Source organism: Microcaecilia unicolor, chromosome 4 (assembly GCF_901765095.1).
Source record: "Microcaecilia unicolor chromosome 4, aMicUni1.1, whole genome shotgun sequence".
NCBI classification, from domain to species: domain Eukaryota; kingdom Metazoa; phylum Chordata; class Amphibia; order Gymnophiona; family Siphonopidae; genus Microcaecilia; species Microcaecilia unicolor.
The window spans coordinates 296,495,274-296,517,790 of record NC_044034.1 but is presented as its reverse complement, the minus strand read 5'-3'; the positions used below and the strand labels follow the sequence as shown (position 1 = coordinate 296,517,790).

The following is a 22,517-nucleotide window of genomic DNA, read 5'->3' as shown; positions in this document are numbered from 1 at the left end:
AAGTAGATGAAGGAAATTAAAGAATGGATAGTAAGAATGAATTAAATCAGGACAGAGAGAGAGAGAGAGGCAGAAAAATATTGAAGAAAGCAAAGAAAAGGAGAGAAAAATGACAAATGGCCAGGAAAACCTGGCAGAAGAGTTAAGCAAATACGAAGGAAAGCAGAATCTAGAGACTGGGAGCGACACAATGAGAAAAAGTAAATGGCCATACAAGAAAGGTAAAGAAAATAATTTTATTTTTAATTTAGGATAAAGTAATATGGTACCTGTGTTAATGAAGTTTCAGAGACCAATACTTCCTTCCTTAGGTCAGGAGAGGATACCGTAACAGCATTATACTGACCTGAGGCAGGAGGTTTTGGCCTCTGAAAGCTCACTGAAAAGGGTGTTAGGCTATTAAATAAATTTTCTGAAATCTGATGCACTGAAAAGCAGCACTTTACCCTGTGTGACAAATGCATCTGATTAGCGTGACTAAATTTTGCTGGGGGAGGGGGGTAGAGGGAAAATTTTGTGCCCACCCACTTTGGGTTCAGGCCCATCCAAAATTGGCAGTCTGGCTATGCCACTGCCCCTTATCTTTCAGTCTTTGCCTCCAAGGGGGGGGGGGGGGGGGCCCAGCGCCGGCAAGCCACTTCCTGCGTGCCTGTTCCCACGGTTTTTCCTCTCCTGCATGGAGTCAGGACCTGCATGATTGCATTAATGCAATATTGCGCTAATGCATTCATCCGGGTCCTGGGCGGCACACAGGAGCAGGGGAGGACAGACCCGGAAGCAGACAGCAGGAATAAGCTTGCCAAGGCCGGGCCTAGGGAATTTTGCCCCACCTTCCCCCTCCCCCTCCCCCCGGGGCCCTACATGAGAGATAGGACCTGTGTCTCTGGTGCCATTGGCTCAGACTCTGAAGTCCAGCTATGCGCAAAATGCCTATTGCAAAATGCATGTCCATAAAAAAGTTTTATTGTCAGTAAAAATCTGGCAGTAAAGAACAAGCATGTGTTCTAATATTTTAAAAAGAGCTTAGAGGAGCTCAGTAATTGCATACAGACATGTGTGTTCCTCCTAAGTTACATTTTTTCTTTTTTCCAGGCCGGTTCTATGAGTCACCCACAGAACCATCAGAGCATGACAGGGATTACTGGAGACCTGGATTCCACACCAGTAAGTGCACAAAACAGGAGCAAAAGATCAACTGCTCTTATTTCCACAAGAGGGGAATAATCGAACGTCGCCGGCGAAATAGGTCGCCGGCGATCTATTTTGGCGGCGGCGCAACAGCTGGCCGGAACCGTATTTTCAAAAAAGATGGCTGGCCATCTTTTTTTTCGATAATACGGTGTGGGCCGGCGAAATGCCTTGGATTTCGCCGGGTTTGAGATCGCCACTTGTTTTTCCGCGATAATGGAAAAAACTGCCAGCGATCTCAAACCCGGCGAAATCCAAGGCATTTGGCTGTGGGAGGAGCCAGCATTTGTAGTGCAATGGTCCCCCTCACATGCCAGGACACCAACTGGGCACCCTAGGGGGCACTTCAAACATCTTTTATAAACAACCAAATTAGCTTCCAGTTGCATAGCACCCTTCCCTTGTGTGCTGAGTCCCCCAAATCCCCCCCAAAACCCACTGCCCACAAGTGTGCACCATTACCCTAGCCCTAAGGGCTGAAGGGGGGCACCTACATGTGGGTACAGTGGGTTTTGGGGGGTTTGGGAGGGCTCAACATTACCCACCACAAGTGGAACAGGTGGGGGGGGATGGGCCTGGCTCTGCCTTTCTGCAGTTCACTGCAACCAACAACAACTGTTCCAGGGACCTGCATACTGCTGTCAGGGTGCTGGGTATGACATTTGAGGCTGGCATACAGGCTGGCAAAAAAGGTTTGTATTTTAATAATTTTAGTGTGGGAGGGGGTTGGCGACCACTGGGGGAGTAAGGGGAGGTCATCCCTCATTCCCTCCGGTGGTCATCTGGTCAGTTGGGGCACCTTTTTGAGGCTTGGTCGTGAAAATAAAAGGACCAAGTAAACCCGGCGAAATACTGCTTATCGCCGGGTTTTATTTTTCCATTATCCACGAAAGCCGGCCATCTGGTAGCCACGCCCAAGCCTGCCCATGTCCCGCCTTCACTTCGCCACCAACACGCCCCTTTGAACTTTCGCCGGCGAGGCGAAGGGAAAGCGGCAAAGCTATCACAAATGTAGCTTTCGATTATACGATTTTCGCCGCTTTTGCAAAATCGCCGGCCATATCCCGATTTGTGTCGGGAAATAGCCGGCGATTACTTTCGATTATAAGCTGGCAAGTGAACTAAGGTGCAGGGACTGTTAGCTCTCTGCAAGATTGTCTGTACTGGAGGCTGATAGTTCCATGGCTGAATGCTTGCAGCCAGGGGTGATTTAAAACAACAACAAAAAGGCACTGGATTGGGGGATAGGGTGGAGGGGCAGGAGTGGCGATGCTAACCCCTTCATTCTTCCTTCCTCTTTCCAATAGCACAGGCCCTGAGTACAGAGCATGTCAATCCCTTTGGCTCCATCCTCCTATCTTCAGGCTGGATTAATGCAGAGATGCCAAGATACCCAGTTCCAGGCTGGAATCTTTTTGGCCAGTCCTGGTTTTTTTTTTTTAATTCTTTATTTATAATTTCAAAATTTTACATCACAAGAAAAACTTGTTACAGAAAAAACAGACCCAAAATAAACATTAGGATAAAATATCCAAAGAAAACTTTTGTAATCATATATTGTATGTCTTCTTTAAATCACAAATAAACAAGTAAGAGGGGGGCAAGAAACAAAAAATGGGGAAGTCAAAACAGGTATAATTTAGGAAAAAGCTTAACACGCATTTTCTCACCTATTACAAATACTTCTAATCAGTTGTTAGCTTCCGCAGGTAGTTTCCTTGAATCCAGAAACACTCTTAATTGCTCTGGCTGAAAAAATATGTATTTTATTCCTTGATATTTCAAAACACACTTACTAGGGTAATTCAGATAGTACGAAGCACCTATATCTAAAGTTTCCTTTCTCATACTCAGAAACAATTTCCTAAGTTCTTGTGTCTGCTTTGTCACATCTTGATATATTCTTACTGTTTTACCATAAAACAATTCATTCATCTTTCGAAAGTATATATTTTTTAACGCTTCAATGTCCTGTTGAAAAACTAATTGAACAAATAATGTCATTCTTTCAGACTGTTCAGATAAAGAAACTTCCAACAGTTCAGATATATTCAAATTTCCTTCCAAGATTTCTTTTCCTGAGGAATTTTTGTTTTGAATGTAGTAAACTTTATTCACCGGAGGTAAAGTTTCAGGGGAATATCTCAAAACTTCAATCAAGTATTTTTTAAAGACTTCCAGTGGTGATATTCCTATCTCTCTTGGGAAATTTAAGATACGCAAATTAAGTCTCCGATTATGGTTTTCAATTTGTTCAATCCTTCTTTTAATTATAAGTTTATCTTTAATCATTTCTGAGGATAAATCTTGTAGTTTTTTAACATCTTGTTTAATCTCCTTAGTTTGTGTGGAGAAATCTGTTCTAATATTCGCCAGAGATTCAGAAAAAGTGTTCATGGTACTCACAAGTGTAGAAATTTCCTTTGTGGATTTCTCTACGGTAGCTGCCAACTGTTGGAGAACAATCCAAATGCTCTCCAACGACACCGTTCCCGAAGCTGCTTTCAATAGCTTCAATTCGACGCCGGAGCTCAAAGGTTCCAGCTCACCTGCACATACCACCTTTCCAGTACCTTCGATCGAGGTAGTCCCAGCAAACACTCCGGTTTCGGGTAATCCTCTCTGGTTCTGGCGGCTGTCGGGAGGGAGCGGCGGATGAAGCGCCGGAGGTGAGAGAGTAACATCCAGGTCCAAGTCCTCAAGGTTTTCCCCTGCCTTGAGGAAAGCCGGACCCCTCACGGCATCCTGGGTGGAAATTCGCGAGGTGTACCTTTCAATCGACGCCTGACAAGGGGAAGAGGTCCGGGTTGTCGAAGCTTCTCCTCGGACCGTTCCCTTTCTTTTTGTATGGGGCATCGTAGGAAAAATTTCTTTAGTCGGCGTCGATACAAGAAAGGCTCTATCCTTGTTCAAGTGCGTGTCGCCATGCCAGTCCTGGTTTTGAACTTATATCTCAAAGCAGTGTGGGATTTGTAGTGCCAGATCCTGCCCATTAAAATCAGTGCTACAAGTCCCATAATGCTGTAGGATGGGAGTGTCTAGCCTGGAACCGGGTAACTTGGCATCTCTGTTAATGTTATTACTCCCAAGGTCACATTAACACTATATTGGGCCCTAGGCAAACATACATTTGTGGATCCCTGCCATGTATCCTGCATAGCCACATTTACTCTTTCCCTGCCCCCCCCCCCAAGTAGGGGTGTAGCCAGACCTCGCGGTGGGAGAGGGTCAGAGCCCAAGGTGGGGGGCACATTTTTGTCTGCTGCCCCACTGCCTCGCCCTCCCATCATCTCACCGCTCCCCCTCACCTCCTCGCTCCCCCCAAAAACAAATGCCTTTGCTGGCGGGGGTTGGGGACCCCCCCCCCCAGCCAAACCAGGGGCCCAGATGAAATTTGCAGGGGCCCAGGCTCCCGTGGCCCCCACCTAGCTATGCCCCTGCCCCCAAGACCTCCATTCACAGCCTTTTTCTCTAGGCTCTCTTCTCCACCAGTTCACTTCTCCTAAAGGAGATTGGAGTGCAGGAGAAGTCTAATAGTTAGAGCAGTAGGCAGAGAGACAGAGAAGCCAGTGTTTAAATCCAGCTCTCCCACTGCCATTCCTTGTAACCATGCAGTAAGCCATTTTCACCTGCCATTGCTTCAGATACAAACTTAGGCCATATTTACTAAGCATTTTCCCCAGAGACACAGACTGGAAGGAAGTGTTTAGTGAACAGACCCCTTAGATCAAATGCCCTCTGGAACATGTACCTCATTTTGTATCTTGCTTTGAGCTTGAGAGATAATGAGTTCCCCCCCCCCCCACCCCACCCCGCCTTTTATCTGACACGTTGAATAAATAGTACATGTAATTTCCAGATCTCCAGGATGTTGCAACCAGGGCTTTTTTTGAGGGAGTACCGAGTACCAGCACCTTTTCCAGTGTCTGCTACAATTGATCCATGGTCTCCAAGTTTTAATGAAAGAGCTCAGACTTTACACTACAATTCTGCCTAGTCATAGATTCTGTGACTGGTTGCAGGGGGCCTGGTTATTGTGGGGTGGGTCCCTCAGTGATCACCCCACCCCTGAAGGATGGCCTGGCATTTGAGTACTGGCACCTAGAAAAAAGCACATTGGTTGCAACCCTGTATTTTTCGAAAATAAACAGCGAAAGGGGTCCTGCCACCAAGTTCCACATACTGTGTGATGTCAGAGGGACAGCTTATGGAGCAGCCAGTGACTTTCCAGCAGTGTGTTGATCCTAAATGTTAATTCCTTCTAAATCTCAATTAACACCATTAGAAAGGTAACCATCCCTCACTCAGTGTCCTTCGATGCATTAATTTGTGCCGGACTCATGAAGCGTTTGTTAAAACATTCTTAGGTGATATCTAAGCAAATGTGTATGGACTGAATCTACAATAGTGTTACACTGGAGTCAAGGTGCAGCAAAAATTGTGTGTGATTGTGAGCCAGGCTTAGTCTTAATTACATGTATGTATTTCTCCATCTCTGAGGAGAAGTTCTGTAAAAATGAAAAAGGAGGTTCCCAGGGCATCATGATATGTAACCAAGATTTTTCTCTTTCTTTCTGTCTGTCTCCTTCAGAGAAACCAGAGGAGCCCCCAACTGAGGATTATAATGAACAGATTGAGAAGGAGGAGAATGAAGATTGTATGTCTGCCTAGTCTCTTTCCCCAGGGCAGTGAAAAGGGAATCTCATTAAACCTGAGTTGCAGACAGAGAGATGACTTACTTTGTCCTCAGTGACTTATTTTTTCTCTTTCTGCCAGGTGGGGCGTAGCCAGACCTCGATGGGAGGGGGGCCAGAGCCCAAGGTGGGGGGGCACATTTTGGCCTGCCTCCCTGCCGCCGCCATCCTGCTGCCATTTCTTCCGCCCCTGCTGCCGCTACCACCTCCCCGCCGCCGACCCCCCCACCAACGCTTCCCCTCCACCGCCACTGCAAAGGTACCTTGAGGGGCATAATCGAAAGGCGCCGGCCAAATGGCTGGCCGGCCATCTCCGGCGCTGGCGCCGCAAGCGGGCGGAGCCAACCGTATTTTCGAAAAAGATAGCCGGTCATCTTTTTCTTCGCTAATACGGTTGGGCCCAGCCAAATGTCAGAGTTTGCTGGGGTTGAGATGGCCGGCCTCGGTTTTCGGCCATAATGGAAAAAAAATGCCTGTGATCTCAAACCCGGCGAAATCCAAGGCATTTGGTCATGGGAGGAGCCAGCATTTGTAGTGCACTGGCCCCCCTGACATGCCAGGACACCAACCGGGCACCCTAGGGGGCACTTCTTAAAATTAAAAAAAAATAGCTCCCAGGTGCATAGCTCCCTTCCCTTGGTCATTTAGCCCCCCAAATCCCCCCCAAGACCCACTCCCCACAACTCTACACCATGACCATAGCCCTAAGGGGTGAAGGGGGGCACCTACATGTGGGTACAGTGGGTTTTGGGTGGGTTTTAGAGGGCTCCCATTTACCACCACAAGTGGAACAGGTAGTGGGGGATGGGCCTGGGTCCACCTGTCTGAAGTACACTGCACCCACTAAAAACTGCTCCAGGGCCTTGCATACTGCTGTCAGGGAGCTGGGTATGACATTTCAGGCTGCCATAGAGGCTGGCAAAAAAAAGTTTTGGGGGGGGGATGGGAGGGGGTTGGTGTCCATTGGGTGAGTAAGGGGAGGTCATCCCCGATTCCCTCTGGTGGTCATTTGGTCAGTTGGAGCCCCTTTTTGAAGCTTGGTCGTGAAAAAATAGGGACCAAGTAAAGCCGGCGAAATGCTCGTCAAGCCTGGCTTTGGCGAAGCCAGCCATCTCGTGAGCACGCCCCCGTCCCACCCCCGTCCCGCCTTCACTACCCTACCGACATGCCCCCTTGATGTTTCACCGGCTCCGCGACGGACAGCAGTTGAACCTGGCCAAAATGGGCTTTCGATTATACCGATTTGGCTGGGTTCAGGAGGTCACCAGCCATCTCCAGTTTTGTGTCGGAAGATGGCCAGCGATCACTTTCGAAAATGAGCTGGCTTGGCTGGCGGGGGTCCCCAGTATGGAGCTCAGGGACGCAGTAAAAAGTTGCTTTTCAGTTAAGCTTATATTGTGGAGAAAAAAAATGCATTCTTAATTATTGATTCCAAAACCAGCCTCCAACCTTTTGGTATTGGAGGGACAAATTACATGCATTAATGGTCTGGGAATCATATGGAGCCTGTTTCCACCCTAAAAGGCATTTTTATCTGTTTGGGAGGTATACCTCCAAATGTTATCTCCAAAAGCAGGTAGCCTGTGTTGAACTTCCTTCAGGTAATATATAGAAGGTCAATTTAAAGTTTCCTAGGGTGGGGGTGGGGGAGTAGGATAGATGTGGGTTCTTTGGTTATATTATTATTGTCAGGTGATCTGAGGTCATAAAGTCAAGACCTCTTAGCTATCATGTATGTCTTTCATGGAAGAGTATATTCTTGGGATGGGAGAATTGGTGTGTGTGTGTGAGGGGGGGGGGGGAATACTTTTGTTTAGAAAATATTGTACGATGGTTCACTAAGTTAAAAAGTGCTAGGACATTGTAATGTGCAGTGGTATGTGTATTTCTTAATTAAAAAGATGTAACATAAATCTAGAAGCTATTGATGGCTATTCTTAGCAACTTGCTTCCTATCTGATAGTCCAATAAATAGCTTAGAGGTTTTCTGTTGGTGTTATATATATACTAGGAAAAAAGGCCCGTTTCTGACAGAAATGAAACGGGCACTAGCAAGGTTTTCCTCGGAGTGTGTGTGTTTTACAGAGTGCGTGTGAGAGTGAGTGTGTGATACAGAAAGAGTGAATGTGTCAGTGTGTGTGACAGAGCGAGAGTGAATGTGTGAGTGTGTGTGACAGAGAGGTGAGACTGTGTGCGAGAGTGTGTGTGTGTGTGAGAATGAGAGTGTGTGCCAGGGGCCCCCTCCCTCCAAGTTTCAGGGTCCGCCCCCCCTCCAAGTTCCAGTGTCTGCTGTCCCTCCCTCCCACCCACCCACCCTGTTCCAGGGTCGTTTCCCCCCCCCCCCTCTCCCCCTCCCTCCATCCCAGTTTCTGTTTCCGTCTGGCCCCCCTCCAAGTTAGTTCCAGCGTCGTTGCCCCCCTCTCTCCCTCCTTCCCTGTTCCAGGGTAGTTGCCCCCTCTCTTTCCCTCCCCCCAGCCACCCACCTGCAACGTGGTGAAGCTGACTCCGTGGCTGAAGTGAAGGTTTTTTTTTTTTCTTTATGTTCGTTGCTCTGTAACCATCTCTGTCGGCCCCGCCCTCGTGCCTCTGATAGGTCCGCCACCCTCAACGTCAAAACATGATGACGTTGAGGGCGGCGGACCTATCAGAGGCACGAGAGCGGGGCCCAGAGAGATGGTGACAGAGCTACGAACCTAAGGATCCTAACGAACCCTTCACTTGAAGCCACGGAGTCAGCTTCAGAACGTTGAAGGTGCCTTTTATTATAGTATAGATTTTTTCTTGGTACTCAGAATTTTTTTTAGTGAATAATTAATGTTAGCACTTTGTGAGGCTAGCTCTGGTGTTTCAGGATGGGCTGATCCTCTTCTAGTTTTACTCCATGGCGTGCATAGACTTGTCCAGCTTTTTATGAGGAATATTGGAACTACAAGTCTCAGTATGCAATAGATGAAAACCAGGACTGGTTGAATCTGACTTGAAACTATGGAGCCAGTTAGCAACTTTTGACTTTGTTAAAAGTACTACATAGAATAAAAATTGTTTTATTAATATGTACTACTTTTCTTTCTCAGGGGAAACTATTCTTTCTTCCTCACTAAAGGTGGTAGAGTGACCTTTACACTTTTTTTGTTTGTTTACAGACAGCTACACTAGGCATGAGAGAAAACCTCCCAAACAGAAACTTCCAACCAGGCCGAGAGGACCAGAGCTGGAGAGAACGAAAGAGGAGGAGGAGGAGGATCACAGGAGAAGTACGTAAATAATTTTCTCTCTCTTTTATAAGGTGACTTGAAGAAGAGAGGGACTGGGGTGAGGATACGCTGAGTGAATGGGGAAGAGTGTGGGGGTAATAAGCGAGTGTGAGGGGAGTGAGAAAGGAAACTGAAGCTAGTGCTCATCCTTGACTCCTTGATCATTTTTGGAAATTGTTATATAGTTTATTCTGGCCACTAGCAGCTATATGCTGCTGGATAATCCCTCCCAGAGGGGCTGCATGACCCAGCTATCATTCTGAAGGGTATCACTGTAATGCATTTTGAGAACCCATTTGTATAATAGTGCTGTAGAAACCCAAATCATCATTGCAGCTAGTTCTGCTTTTGCTTCTCTTCATTTCTGTTTCTGTCCCTTACTCCTTCCCTTTGCCCCAGTTTTTCCAGAGAAGCCAGTTGAACCTCCCACTAAAACCCTGGGAAAAGATTCCAAGGAGGAAGCAGAGAAAAGAGATTATGATGACTGTAAGTATGCGAGCAAGAAATGAACTCTATTCCAGAATCACTTTAAAAGTGTACACACACCAATGTGTGATGGGTAATCTTCTCAAAGCAGGGTCATGTCTGCCATTTGTACACAGAGATCCTTCTTTAAAGTAATCCAGGCAACTGAGTGGAGCTCACAACATTGCTGTGTACTCCCAGCAAAGAGAATTGGATTTAATTGCTGAGCCAGGACTCCTCCTTGGTTAGGCTGGCAAGGGATGCCGCAGAGGGAGCATTTACAAGCCCTTGAAGGAATGGAGTCTCAACCACCACGGCATCTATTGGTTGGTACATTTTAAGGGCAAACCTGGTGCGTAATCCCTGTCCAAGGACCATTGACCAATGGCTAATCTTGGGGAGGGTAAGTGTGGGGGAGGGTGTGAATATAGTAGACATGGGCTCTGGTTCCAACTGAGCTAGAAGTTAAAAGGAGCAGGAGAAACGTGTGGGTCCTGCTCCTCCGTGCCTTTCACTTGAGCTGCAAATCATGCAGATGGGGAATGATGATAGTAACATAGCTGTGCAATTTAGCTAAACTTATCTATTGTTCTTTAAGATCTTAGTTTAGAATTTAATTAGTTCATAGTCTGGCTCTTGTGCAGGAAGCCATTTAGTTCACTATTTCAGAAAAAAATCTATATTTCCTGGATCTTATCCTAATATTTCTGCATCCTGTAATCATCCCAGCATTTATACATTGAATTAATGCAGTATCCTAATATCCCTGCATCCTGGAATCTGACTACAGTACAAGCCCAGTAGGACACTAGAATTTAATATTTATTTTTCCATGCTGTATGTCTAATGCACATTTGCTGAACAGCTAATCAAGAATGTGTCGCCTTCCTTTTTAGCCTACATTTTGAATGGAAGAGGGCTTATGAAGTCATCATATCTTTGTTATTGTGTGTGTGTCTATGTATTTCCCACCCTCCCCCAATAACTTTTGTGTTTAGCGTCCTACTGACACAAAACTTTCAGTACATGTGAAGAGGGGATCCTGAGTGATATTTTTTCAATTCCTGTGTATGCAGGGATGTGCTCAGAAAGTAAGCTTAATTAATTCTGAATCCAACTTCTCGTAGTTGGACTAAGATTATTTGATAGGTTAATACTGCTGTGGTGTTGTCATTTTTTCTGTTGGCTGCCTTGTAGTGCTTACTGAAGTTAGAAACAATGTCAGCTAGGTGTTAGCACTAGCAGACATATGCAGAGCTTTATTGGAACAGGTAATAGTCATTGAAAAACTTCTAGGAAGAATACAGGGTGGAAACATTTGCTGAAACAGGATAAAATCAGCCTCTATTAAAATGTAGCCTTTCTCAGATCAGAAGGGGAAAAGTGTTTCTTTGCATAGTTTGGCTGAAATTGGGCAGCATAAATGAGATATTTGTAAATATTAAGAGGACATATTTTAAAGAAATAATGCCTGATTAGCTAATCAGTTACCTGATTAACTTGTCCTGGGCTGAAAATGTCTGTCCTCCAATCAGGTGAAAATATGTGCACTGTTTCACAATGTAGATACCACAACGAAAAAGGTGGAACCTGAACAAAGCTGCAGGAATAAACCTAGATGCCAGCTCTGTGGGTGCTGAGCACCCCCAATATTGAGCAAGCTCCTTCAGTATGTCCAAGGACACAATTTCTGTGCTGTGTTTAGCAGCTCCAGTCATTGTCAAAAGTTGGCACCTATGGAAATAAGGTAGAGTATTGGGTGAGAGTTTAATGTTGTGCCTTCAGTGTTTGCCAGTCCTAAATTTTCAAAGGAAGTTTCTGAGGGCTCTCCTCTTTGAAAATGAGTTTGTAGGTTAATGACACGATCTGCAAACTCCTCGGGCTTCTTCTATGTTAACATGATCCAAACAGGTTTCTGGGCCCCAGCTCTTTTCTAACAGCATGTGCCTTCAGGATGGATCAATGGCGTAGCCAAGGGTGGGCCCAGGCCCACCCACTTTGGGTCAGGCCCACCCAGTAGCAGCACACCTATGATGTGGCTGTCAGGGATCCCCAAGCTCCACCATCCGTAAACTCCCAACAACTGTCCCTCTTGCATACCTTATAAATAGCAGATCTTCGCCTGCAGTGAGCAGCGACTGAAACATACTGCTCGTACCAGCCCCACAGCCTTCCCTCTGATGTATTCCCACCTATGCAGAAACAGGTAGTTGCATCAGAGGGAGGGCTGTGTGTGGGGCCAACATGAGCAGCATGTATTAGTTGCTGCTTGCTGCCCGTGAAAATCTGCTATTTAAATGGTATGCAGAGGAGGGGGGATGTTTGAGAGACCATATGGCATGCAGGCGAGAGAGGGAGAGGCCAAATCACTTGTGGGACAGGGCAGAGTTCTTCTGTCCCCCCATCTTGGGCCCAGGGTCCACCCAAATAGGATGTCTGACTACGCTTCTGGGATAGATGACCCCCCTGGACTCTGAAAGGAAGAGCTGCAGGAAGTGATGGTAATGACTGACTACCATTGGATTATACAAGAGCTGTGTGGTTCATGCTTTTTCCCTCACAGATCCCTCTGCTCTCTGGGTTAATTACCCCAGTATTCACTTCTCAAGTAGACAGCCTAGCTACACTCAGAGGTACACCAAGAGCCCACAGTTGTCTGATGAATAGAAGATATTGTGCTGGCTATTCTGAACATGCTCACAGCAAAGTATGGGTCAGGAAGGTTTAGGACCATCTGGGTGGAGAATGTTGCCAGTGATTTTATGGGATGCAAATAGAGATGACAGTGCAATACGTTTCAGTGGGCTTAGTAGGATTTTGATATGTGCAGTTCCCCCTCTTTATTTTTTTTTTTTAGAGTTATTTGTACATAATAGGGCACTAAAAATTGGCAAAATGTATTGTTTGAAACATGGTAGGAATCTTGCTCAATGGCTTGGTAGCAATGCTGTATGATTCCTGGAGAGAGCCTGGAGTTGGATTCCTGACCCCCTCCTTCTGCTTCAGGTTGAGGATGCTGTGGTGACAGTGGAGTGTGGGAGGGATGCCTGGCCATTGCACAACAGTGACACCCATTGGCTGGCTGAGAGCATTATTTGTGCCAGATTGTGGAGTGTTGTTGGTCTCAGTCAGAGGCTTATTGTTGCAGTGGCTGGGCTAGAGCCAAAGAGGATTAAAACTGAAACAAAAAAACCTCAACCTCTGGATAGCTGTGAATTAAGCTCTTATGAGGAAGGTGAGTGGGGTGTGTTTCAGCCGAACTGAAAACCCTAAGGAGGATAGCACCACAGAGCCAAAAATATGTACGAAAACTTCAATAAGGGTAACTTATTCCCCTATGTGACCCCCCCTCACAGTTAGAAAATTCTTCCTGATATAACAACCTAAATCTGCCCTTTACTTTTGGCTTCAAATAGAGAATAAGCTATCACTGTTTCTCCTGTAAGTCTCCTTTTCTGGGTGAAGAATGTTGTCCTGTTTCTCCCTGCTTCCCCCGCTCCCTCAGTCTGTTCTTCTCAGACCTTCTCTCTTTCCTTTTCTCTCTTGCTGTGCATCTCACTCTCCTCCTCACTGTCCATTGTCTTCTCTCTTTTCACTCCTCTCCCCACTCTGGTACTTTAAATAAGCACCCCTGCACAACATACTGTCCCTCTTTCCCTTTCCCACCTCTTCCCTGCTTGTGTTCACAGAGCGCTTCTTCCCTTCTTTGTTACAGATGGCTACCCTATATCTGAGAGACAGTCACCCAGAGTTCCAGACCGAAAGGAAACTGACAAATCTGAGGAAGAAAAGCAACGTATGTGAGATATTTTCTAAGCAGACACCTGGGGAAAATGGAGGGCTGAAAACTACTCTCCCCATTGTGAAAATACCCATACTGAGGGCTGGTGTTAGACAGGTGGACCACAGCAGAAATTTGCAAGGAAGTCCCAAGGACTGGCAGCAGGCTGTGCTGTACCTCCTACAGTTACAAGCAACATCCTGAGCCCTGCAACAGGAGGACCTAAGGCAACTGTCCTGTTGCACCCTGCTATTGCCAGCTCTGCCTTCTGAATCAGCATGGTTACTTTTACCTGCATAGCAAAGGGGAAGGACAGAGAGAGGACAGAACCCACAGACAACATTCATTTTGAAACCCCTGTAGGTGATTTATGGGGTGGACTGTGCACTTGCTCTAAGGCAGGTGCAAGTTTGTGAGTACTGAAACATCCATGGGGCCTACTGATCCTCCATTTTTCAAATTACAAATTACAAAATACGATAGGTCTGCAAGCCTCACACTGTAAGCTTGGCCTTTAAGGAAGCAAGTAACCCTTGTATCTCACTCTAGTTCTGTAGACCCAGTAGAGACGTCAGTGCACAGAGATTTCCTAATTTGTATTTCAGTTAGGAAATGGTGCTCATCCCAGAACTTTGTCTAGTTTGAGAAGGAGCTCAGCATAGAGAGGATATCCTGCCCTGGGTCACTGCACTGATAGCAACTAGCCCAAAGGATAACACATTTTCCATTACATAACTTCCCACTATTCCAGAACCTATGGGATAGTTGTGTCCATCAATCAGCAGGTGGAGATAGAGAACTGAAAACTGTGCTGAGACATATCTCTCTTAGCATCCAGTCTAGCTACTCAGTATTTTCAGCAGGTGGATGGATACACCTTTCAGCCTCTGGTTCTGAGTGATTTGCTCCTGGTCCAGTTGGTCAACTGGTCCCCAGTTGAGCTTTGCAGGTGGTTTGAGTCTGCAGAGTCATATCTGGAGGTCTTCAGATCCCTGTCTCTGGTTCCTCGCAAATTTACTTCTTCCCTTCCTTCCTTCACCTCTCCCCTGTTTCCTGTGGAGCTCTCCTTTTTCCAGCACAACAACCTTAAAAAAAAAAGAGAGAAAGAAGAAGGAACGAGGTTTACTGGAGAGCATCCTGATCCTTCTCATCTGGGGTAAAACTTGTGGAGCAAGCAAGCCAAACCACCACAAGGGTGGAGGTACACAAATTCCTACGAAAAGTAGAATCTGAGGAAAGGGGGAGTAGGAGGAGTAGGCTCTTGAACAACACTAGTAGGCGACGTAGATTAGGAACAATCTCTTTATTTAAATATACACTCGACTCAACACAGCCGTGTTTCGGCGCTACAGATGCCTTCTTCAGGAGTCTATGAAATAAAACCAAACAATGGTAATATAACAAACATGCAGAACAAAAGTAAAATAAATGTAGAACGTTAAATGTGTGATAAACATAAATTCCATGTAGAATTAAAAAATTAATAAAAACATTTTTTATAAAAAAAAGTTTTTTGTAAAACAATTTTTAGTAGTATTGCAGAAATGCTATAATATATATACACATATACATATATATACATACATACATATATACATACATATATATATATACACATATACATACATATAAAATCCATACATGTAAAAATACATATACTCAAACATACATGCATATATAGTTTTCAAATATATAATAAATACTTAAATTATTAAATTATTAAAAAATATTAGATTATATATAACGTACGATAAAGGTGTTGTATATTACCAATAAAAGAAGGATGACATCTAAAAATTAGCAGAAAAAACATCAAAATGAAGTATAATGAAAAAACTCAAAATACAGTGAAATAAATAAATAAAACACACTTACAACCAATTAGTAAATAATATATGATATATATGATGTAACCATATAAGTTAAGTATCATAGATAAACTGACCTTGTGATATATAAATATACGGATATTAAGCTCAAAGAGAATGAAAGCAAGGCTTCTGCTACAAAAACGTTTTTATTAATTTTTTAATTCTACATGGAATTTATGTTTATCACACATTTAACGTTCTACATTTATTTTACTTTTGTTCTGCATGTTTGTTATATTACCATTGTTTGGTTTTATTTCATAGACTCCTGAAGAAGGCGTCTATAGCGCCGAAACACGGCTGTGTTGAGTCGAGTGTATATTTAAATAAAGAGATTGTTCCTAATCTACGTCGCCTGCTAGTGTTGTTCAAGAGCCTACTCCTCCTACTCCCCCTTTCCTCAGTAAAACTTGTGGAGACTGTGAGCTTGGGGGAAGCAGCTAGCAGCTGTAAGTCTGCCTAAAGTTTGACTCAGAACTGCTTGGAAGGCTGCAAGTTCTATTTGGTGCAGGGGAGGAATCCTGACTCACTGCTTGGGACCATGCTGTGCTGCACTTGTGACAGTCAGGGTGAATGGCAACTCCTATGGAGGCAGTTAAGGGGTGTTCCCGTAGTGGGATCCACCGGTGTCGGGGTGTTGCAGTGCGTGTGTAATCCATGGTTTATTTAAGAGCATGATAGAGTGAGTCCCGAGTGGCAGTTCACTGGGAGGAGTGGCTGGAGGACCCAGGAGGTGCTCAGAGAATATATAAGGGAAGTCCTGGGGAAAGGATCCTGTCTCTGGTTCTGCCTCTTGATAAAGTAACCAGCTCTGGGTGTGGGAGTTTGGTGTTACTCTTAATTCCCCTGCAAGATGACCCATTGCAAGAGAAGGGGAAGTCTTGTAGCATTGTAACCAGTGGATAGATTACCTGGACAGTAAGCTGTTATATTGCTTCAATGAATTGAGAAGTCTGAACTCAGCGGATTGGGGAGTCCAGCTGTAACCTGGGCTCAGGTGGGATTGCAGTCTACCCTGGTTGATAGTGAGACCTTCAGGGTGGAAGCCCGAAGGGAGTAAGCAGTTACTGGAAGCCTGGCCCAGATGGTATTGAAGTACATCAGGAGTATGAAATCTGCTCTGGGTTCTGACAGAGCTGCAGGAGAGGCATGAGGGTTAAGCATGAGTATTAGCCTGGATGTGTATTACTACTTATGACCATCTTGAGAGCAATATGAATTACAATTGACTGTAAGAAGATCAATGCAGTGGAAACCATCAGTTAAGAGTTAATAAATGTTCCAGTTCTTTTAATCCTCTAAGTGTCATGTGGTTCCTGAGTGGATGAGTTGATGGGACCAGAGTTAGTAAGTGAAAATATCATGCAGTGCCTCTCGAGCCCCTTCTAACTCGGGATAGCAGGACTGGGTTACACATGTAAGCCAGGAATCCCAAGGGACATGGAGGAAATGGTCGGTGGTAGCACATCTTCAGATTTGGTGCAGCATCCAAATATGCTGGGGACTTCAGGCTCTCAAGCAGGGCTGGTGTACAGTTTGATGTAAGAGAGCATGGGAACAGATGCCATTTTGTCAGGCCTGACTGACAGTGAAGAACAGCCTCTGTCTGATCACATGCAGAGCACAGCCACCATTTTGCAGCCTCAACCCGACAGAAGCATTCAGCTGCATAGAGATCTTCTCTAAAGTTTATATTGCTCTTACAATAGGTCTATTTACTGAAGCAGAGACAGTCAAGAGTTGCTGCAAGGTGCTTCAGTTTCTTGCTTCTCTGCCCCTCCGGCTCCTAGGAAATCCCGTTTAGATCTCTAGGAGTGAGCAGATGAGGCTATGTCTGCTTCTCCTTATCTAGTGTGTCCTTGTTCTGTTCACAGGAGCCATTGTTGAAGGAGTCGTTAGAGGAAGGAGAGCTCTCTCTCCTGAGGAGGGGGATGATATGAAAGTACTGAGGTTGTTTCATAAAGTGGAGCTCAGTACTCTAATTTCTGAGGCACTGGCGGTGCTTTCCATTGAGGAGCCTTCTGCATCAGCATCAGGAGTTCCATCTTCGTGGATCATAAAGGAGCTTAGAGGTCCTTCTAAGGCCTTCATGATGCATCCAGTCATTCAGGACCTGATTACAGCAGAATGGGTCTCACCGGATGTGGGGTTGAGAATGGGAAGAGCCATGACTTGCCTCTATCTTTTGATTCCGAAGGAAAAAGATAAATTGCAGCTTCCCAGGGTGGACTCCCTTGTTACGGTGGTGACTAAGAACACCACCTTGCTGGTGGAAGGGGCCATTGCCCTAAAAGACCTATAGGATAGGAAGCTAGAAGGCTCGCTGAAACAAGCCTTTGAAGTAGCCTCTTTGGGCCTTCAAGCGACAGTGTGCAGCTCGTTTTTGGCAAGAGCATGCCTGAAGTGGTATCAGCAGTCTGCAACACAAGATGGGCACCATAACGCCCAGATGGAAGTGGGGTTGGCCTACTTGGCAGACGCTACTGTCCTGGTCATCAGCAGTAAATGGTCAGAAGTCCTGCTTTCAAGCACACTAATCTTTCTTTTGTGCGGACAGGAAGGCCTCCTCTCAGTCAGCTAAAGCACCCAATGCCTCTCGAGCTTCGCAATGATGCGAGGCTGGTCCACTCTTCCTCCAGTGGGAGGATGTCTTCAGGAGTTTCAGGAGGAGTGTGCCAAAATCACGTCAGACCAGTGGGTTCTGTATATTCTTACAGAAGGTTACAAGTTGTAGTTCTTCTGCCCGGTCTCTCCTTTCTTCTTGCAGTCTAATTGTTGAAAGGGAACCAAGGCGGTCGAGATTCAGGTCACCATAGATTCCTTGCTGGTGCTCTGGGCTATTGTTCCAGTTTCCCAGGCCGAACAGGGCCAAGGCAGATACTCCGTCTACTTCATTGTCCCAAAGAAGGAAGGCACCTTTCATCCGGTCTTAGATCTCAAAGGTCTAAACCACTGCCTCCAAGGGTCCTGTTATTGCATGCAAACACTAAGAGCAGTCATAGCCTTGGTTCAGGTGGGAGAATTTTTTCCCACCCTCGATCTCAAGGAGGTGTATTTGCATATACCCATATAGCAGCTGCACCAGAGGTTTCTACATTTTGCGGTGCTGGGCCATCACTTCCAGTTCAGGGCTTTGCCCTTCATTCTTGCCATAGCACCAAGAACATTTATGCAACTTCTCTTCCTTTCTGGCGGGGGCTCCAGTCTAAGTTTTCTCTGACAATGTAATGGTGGTAACTTATATCAACATGCAAGGCAGGACCTGCAGCCATCCGATGGTGGTGAAGGCAGCTTCCCTCATGAATTGGGTGGAGAAAAATCTTCTCTGTTTTTGGCAGCTCACATTGCTGGATCCTGGAATATGGAGACAAACTTTCTCAGTAGGCATTTCTTGGACCCGAGAGAATGGGAGCTGCCCAGACAGGGTTTTCAGCTGATAGTAAACCAGCTCTGGACTTAAGAACATAAGAATAGCCATACTGGATCAGACCAATGGTCCATCTAGCTCAGTATCCTGCTTCCAACAGTGGCCAATCCAGGTCACAAGTACCTGGCAGAAACCCAATTAGTAGCATATATAAGTACATAAGTATTGCCACACTGGGACAGACCAAAGGTCCATCAAGCCCAGCATCCTGTTTCCAACAGTAACCAATCCAGGTCATAAATACCTGGCAAGATCCCGAAAGTTCAATACATTTTATGCTGCTTATCCCAGAAATAGCAGTGGATTTTCCCCAAGTCAATTTAATAATGGTCTATGGACTTTTCCTTTAGGAAGCCGTCCAGACCTTTTTTAAACCCCACTAAGCTATCCGCCTTTACCACATTCTCTGGCAATGAATTCCAGAGCTTAATTACACATTGCGTGAAGAAAACTTTTCTCCGATTTGTATTAAATGTACTACTTTGTAGCTTCATCGCATGCCCCCTAGTCTTAGTATTTTTGGAAAGAGTAAACAAACAATTCACGTCTACTCATTCCACTCTACTCATTATTTTATAGACCTCTATCATATCTCCCCTCAGCTGTCTTTTCTCCAAGCTGAAGAACCCTAGACGCTTCAGCCTTTCCTCATAGGGAAGTCATCCCATCTCCTTTATCATTTTTGTTGCCCTTCTCTGTACCTTTTCTAATTCCACTATATCTTTTTTGAGATGCGGTGACCAAAATTGAACACAATATTCGAGGTGCGGTTGCACCATGGATCGATGCAAAGGCATTATAACGCCCTCACTTTTGTTTTCCATTCCTTTCCTAATAATACCTAACATTCTATGTGTTCTTAGCCGCTGCAGCACACTGAGCAGAAGCTTTCATGGGGTAAACAGTGGCTTCCCCCATGTCAATCTCAATAACAGGCTATGGACTTTTCCTCCAAGATCTTGTCCAAATCTTTTTAAAAATCCATATATGCTAACCACTGTTACCATGTGCTCTGGCATTGAGTTCTAGAGTTTAACTATTCCTTGAGTGAAAAAAATATTTCCTCCTATTTGTTTTAAAAGTATTTCCATGTAATTTCATTGAGTGTCCCCTGGTCTTGGTACTTTTTGAAAAAGTGAAAAATCGATTCATCTTTATCCATTCTACACCACTGAGGATTTTATTGAATCAATCATAACCCCCCCCCCCCCTCAGCCGTCTCTTTTCCAAGCTGAAGAGCCCCAACCTCTTTAGCCTTTCCTCATATGGGAGGAGTTCCATCCCTATCATTTTGGTTGCTCTTCTTTGAACCTTTTCTAATTCTGCTATATATTTTTTGAGATACAGCAACCAGAATTGAACACAATATTCAAGGTTAGGTTGCACCATGGAGCAATACAGAAACATTATAATATTCTTGGTCTTATTTTGCATCCCTTTTCTAATAATTGATTTCAGCATATTGTCTACAATGAAATCTAGATCTTTTTCTTGAGTGCCGACTCCTAAGGTGGTCCCTAGGATCAGGTAACTATGATTCGGATTATTCTTCCCAATGTTCATCACTTTCCATTTGTCCACATTAAATTTCATCTTCCATTTTGATGCCCAGTCTTCCAGTTTCCTATGATCTTCCTGCAATTTTTCACAATCCACATGTGTTTTGACATCTTTGAATAGTTTTGTGTTATCTGCAAATTTAATCACCTCACTTTCATTCCGATTCCAGATGGCAATAAAAAGGAGTGCCAAAGTGCCCAAGTTCTTCAAGAATTGTGCTAAATGGGGATCAATACACTACGGTAGCCCTTGCCAGAGACACATCTACTGTGCCTTCCCTCCTTGGCCTATCTCATCAGTATCCATTTCTCTACTGTTCGGAGGCTGGGATCTCCCTGTGCACGGTTCCTTCCTTTCTTCTGAAAGTGGTATCAACATTTCATCTCAGCCAATCTGTGGAGCTTCCATTGTTTCACAGAGAGGATGAAGAGACTCAGTATTCTTTCTTGAAGCTTCCGATGTGTGTAGAGTCCTCATTAGATATCTGGAAGTCATAAATGAGTTTCACAAATCGGACAGACTGTTTGTGCTTTTTGGTAAACAGAGGTTTGGTCTAATGGCTTCCAAGCCCACAATTGCTAATCCACAAAAGCATCAGCTTATTTGCTTGTGGGGTAGGCTTCTTAGACCTTGTGGGCTCATTCTACGAGGCATTCAGTAACATCTTGTGAGGATGTCTCTGGTGATATTTGCAAGGCGGCAATGTGGTCAATGCTGTGTACCTTTGTCAACCTTTGGTCATTGCGGCATGCTCAGAAGCCAGTTTGGAGGCTTCGGTCCTCAGGGCAGTGATGCTAGGATCCCACCCACTCTAGGGATTACTTTTAAACATCTTACACGTTCTGGAATAGTGGGAAGCTACGTAATGGAAGGAGAAATTAGAACTTACCTAATAATTTTCTTTCCATTAGTCCTTCCCTCCTTCCCATTATTCCAGAGGCCTGCTTGAGGTTTCTGAGATGTTTAATTGATACAAAGTAGTGGGTCAAATAACAACTGTCACCTGGCATGGTGCTTCCTGCATATTTCTTGTTCTCTACAAGCTGTCCAGAGATGAGAGAGGTCCACACACATTTGCTCATCTGGTTAGTGTTAGGTTAGCTAGTTGTTTATGGTTGTTGTGTTTATTCTGAGTTTATCCTTACTGCTTGTCTATGTAAATACTGAGGAGCTGGACTGGATGCCAAGAGAGAGATGACTCAGCTCAGTTTGCAGTTCTCTATCTCCACCTACTGGTTGATGTACACAACTATCCCACAAGTTCTGGAATAGTGGGAAGGACTATTGGAAAGAAAATTATCAGGTAAGACCTAATTTCTCCTCCTTGCAGAGTTTGACAGCTTCTGAGGCCACAATAACACATTCCCTTCAGTTCTGATTATGTCATTTTTGCACCTCCTTCAGGAAAGCAAGTTGACCTCCCCACTGTACCCACTGAGGGAGATTATGAAGAGAGAATTGATCGAGGAAATTTTGATGACTGTAAGTATTCAGGGATCTCTCCTGTTTATAACCACAAACTACATGATCTACCCTTTGGATGGTTTAGCTCTGATCTCACAGAAACCAAAGAGAAGTAGGGGATGACACAAATGACGACCAACCAGGGAGGTGAATCTTAAAAGTTCTTTACTTTCAACAACCAATATGCAATGTGTTGTGACATGTATCATTACACCGCATTTGAAATATGTTTCTTTTCTTTTTCCTCCCCCGTTCCACCCTCTCCCCCTCCCCAACTTCCTCTCCCTCCCCTGCCGCCAACATATGAAACAATATCTGCACGGAAATATCAATATTCGTTGTCTCGCAAACTGAAGAACATTACTTCTTAAATGGAACAAACCTTGTAACCATAACCACAACTTGACCTAAGAACTCCCCCTTCTCCTATACCGCTCCCCTTATCCCCTTTACCTCAACCTCTTCTTCCCCCTTCCCCAAACCCACCCCCACCCAAGCTTAAAAGTTCTTTAATGAAAGCACCAGAATGTTGACCTGACACAGGCCATGTTTCGGCGGATTCAACCGCCTGTCTCAGGGATCACAATCAAAACTACACACACACAAAAAAGGATAAATATGACATAAACTCATGGTGACCTGTTCCTTCTAGTGTACATACTACCACTGTTTCTACTACTACTAATCATTCTATAGCGCTATTAAACATATGCATTGCTGTACACATTATATGCAAGTAATTTTTCTGTCGCTAGAGGGCTCACAATCTAATCTATAGTGCTACTAAACATATACAGTGCTGTGCATGTTATA

At 44.9% G+C, this 22,517-nt stretch overlaps 1 protein-coding gene across 1 annotated transcript in view; it reads left to right on the top strand.

Moving 5' to 3' along the window:
• AEBP1 (AE binding protein 1) overlaps positions 1-22,517 on the top strand; it is a 123,847-nt gene that overhangs the window by 48,449 nt on the left and 52,881 nt on the right. Inside the window, 6 exon segments of the mRNA XM_030201763.1 lie at positions 1,093-1,164; positions 5,780-5,845; positions 9,026-9,136; positions 9,536-9,622; positions 13,317-13,397; positions 21,645-21,722. Coding sequence (XP_030057623.1) covers positions 1,093-1,164; positions 5,780-5,845; positions 9,026-9,136; positions 9,536-9,622; positions 13,317-13,397; positions 21,645-21,722 — 495 coding nt within the window.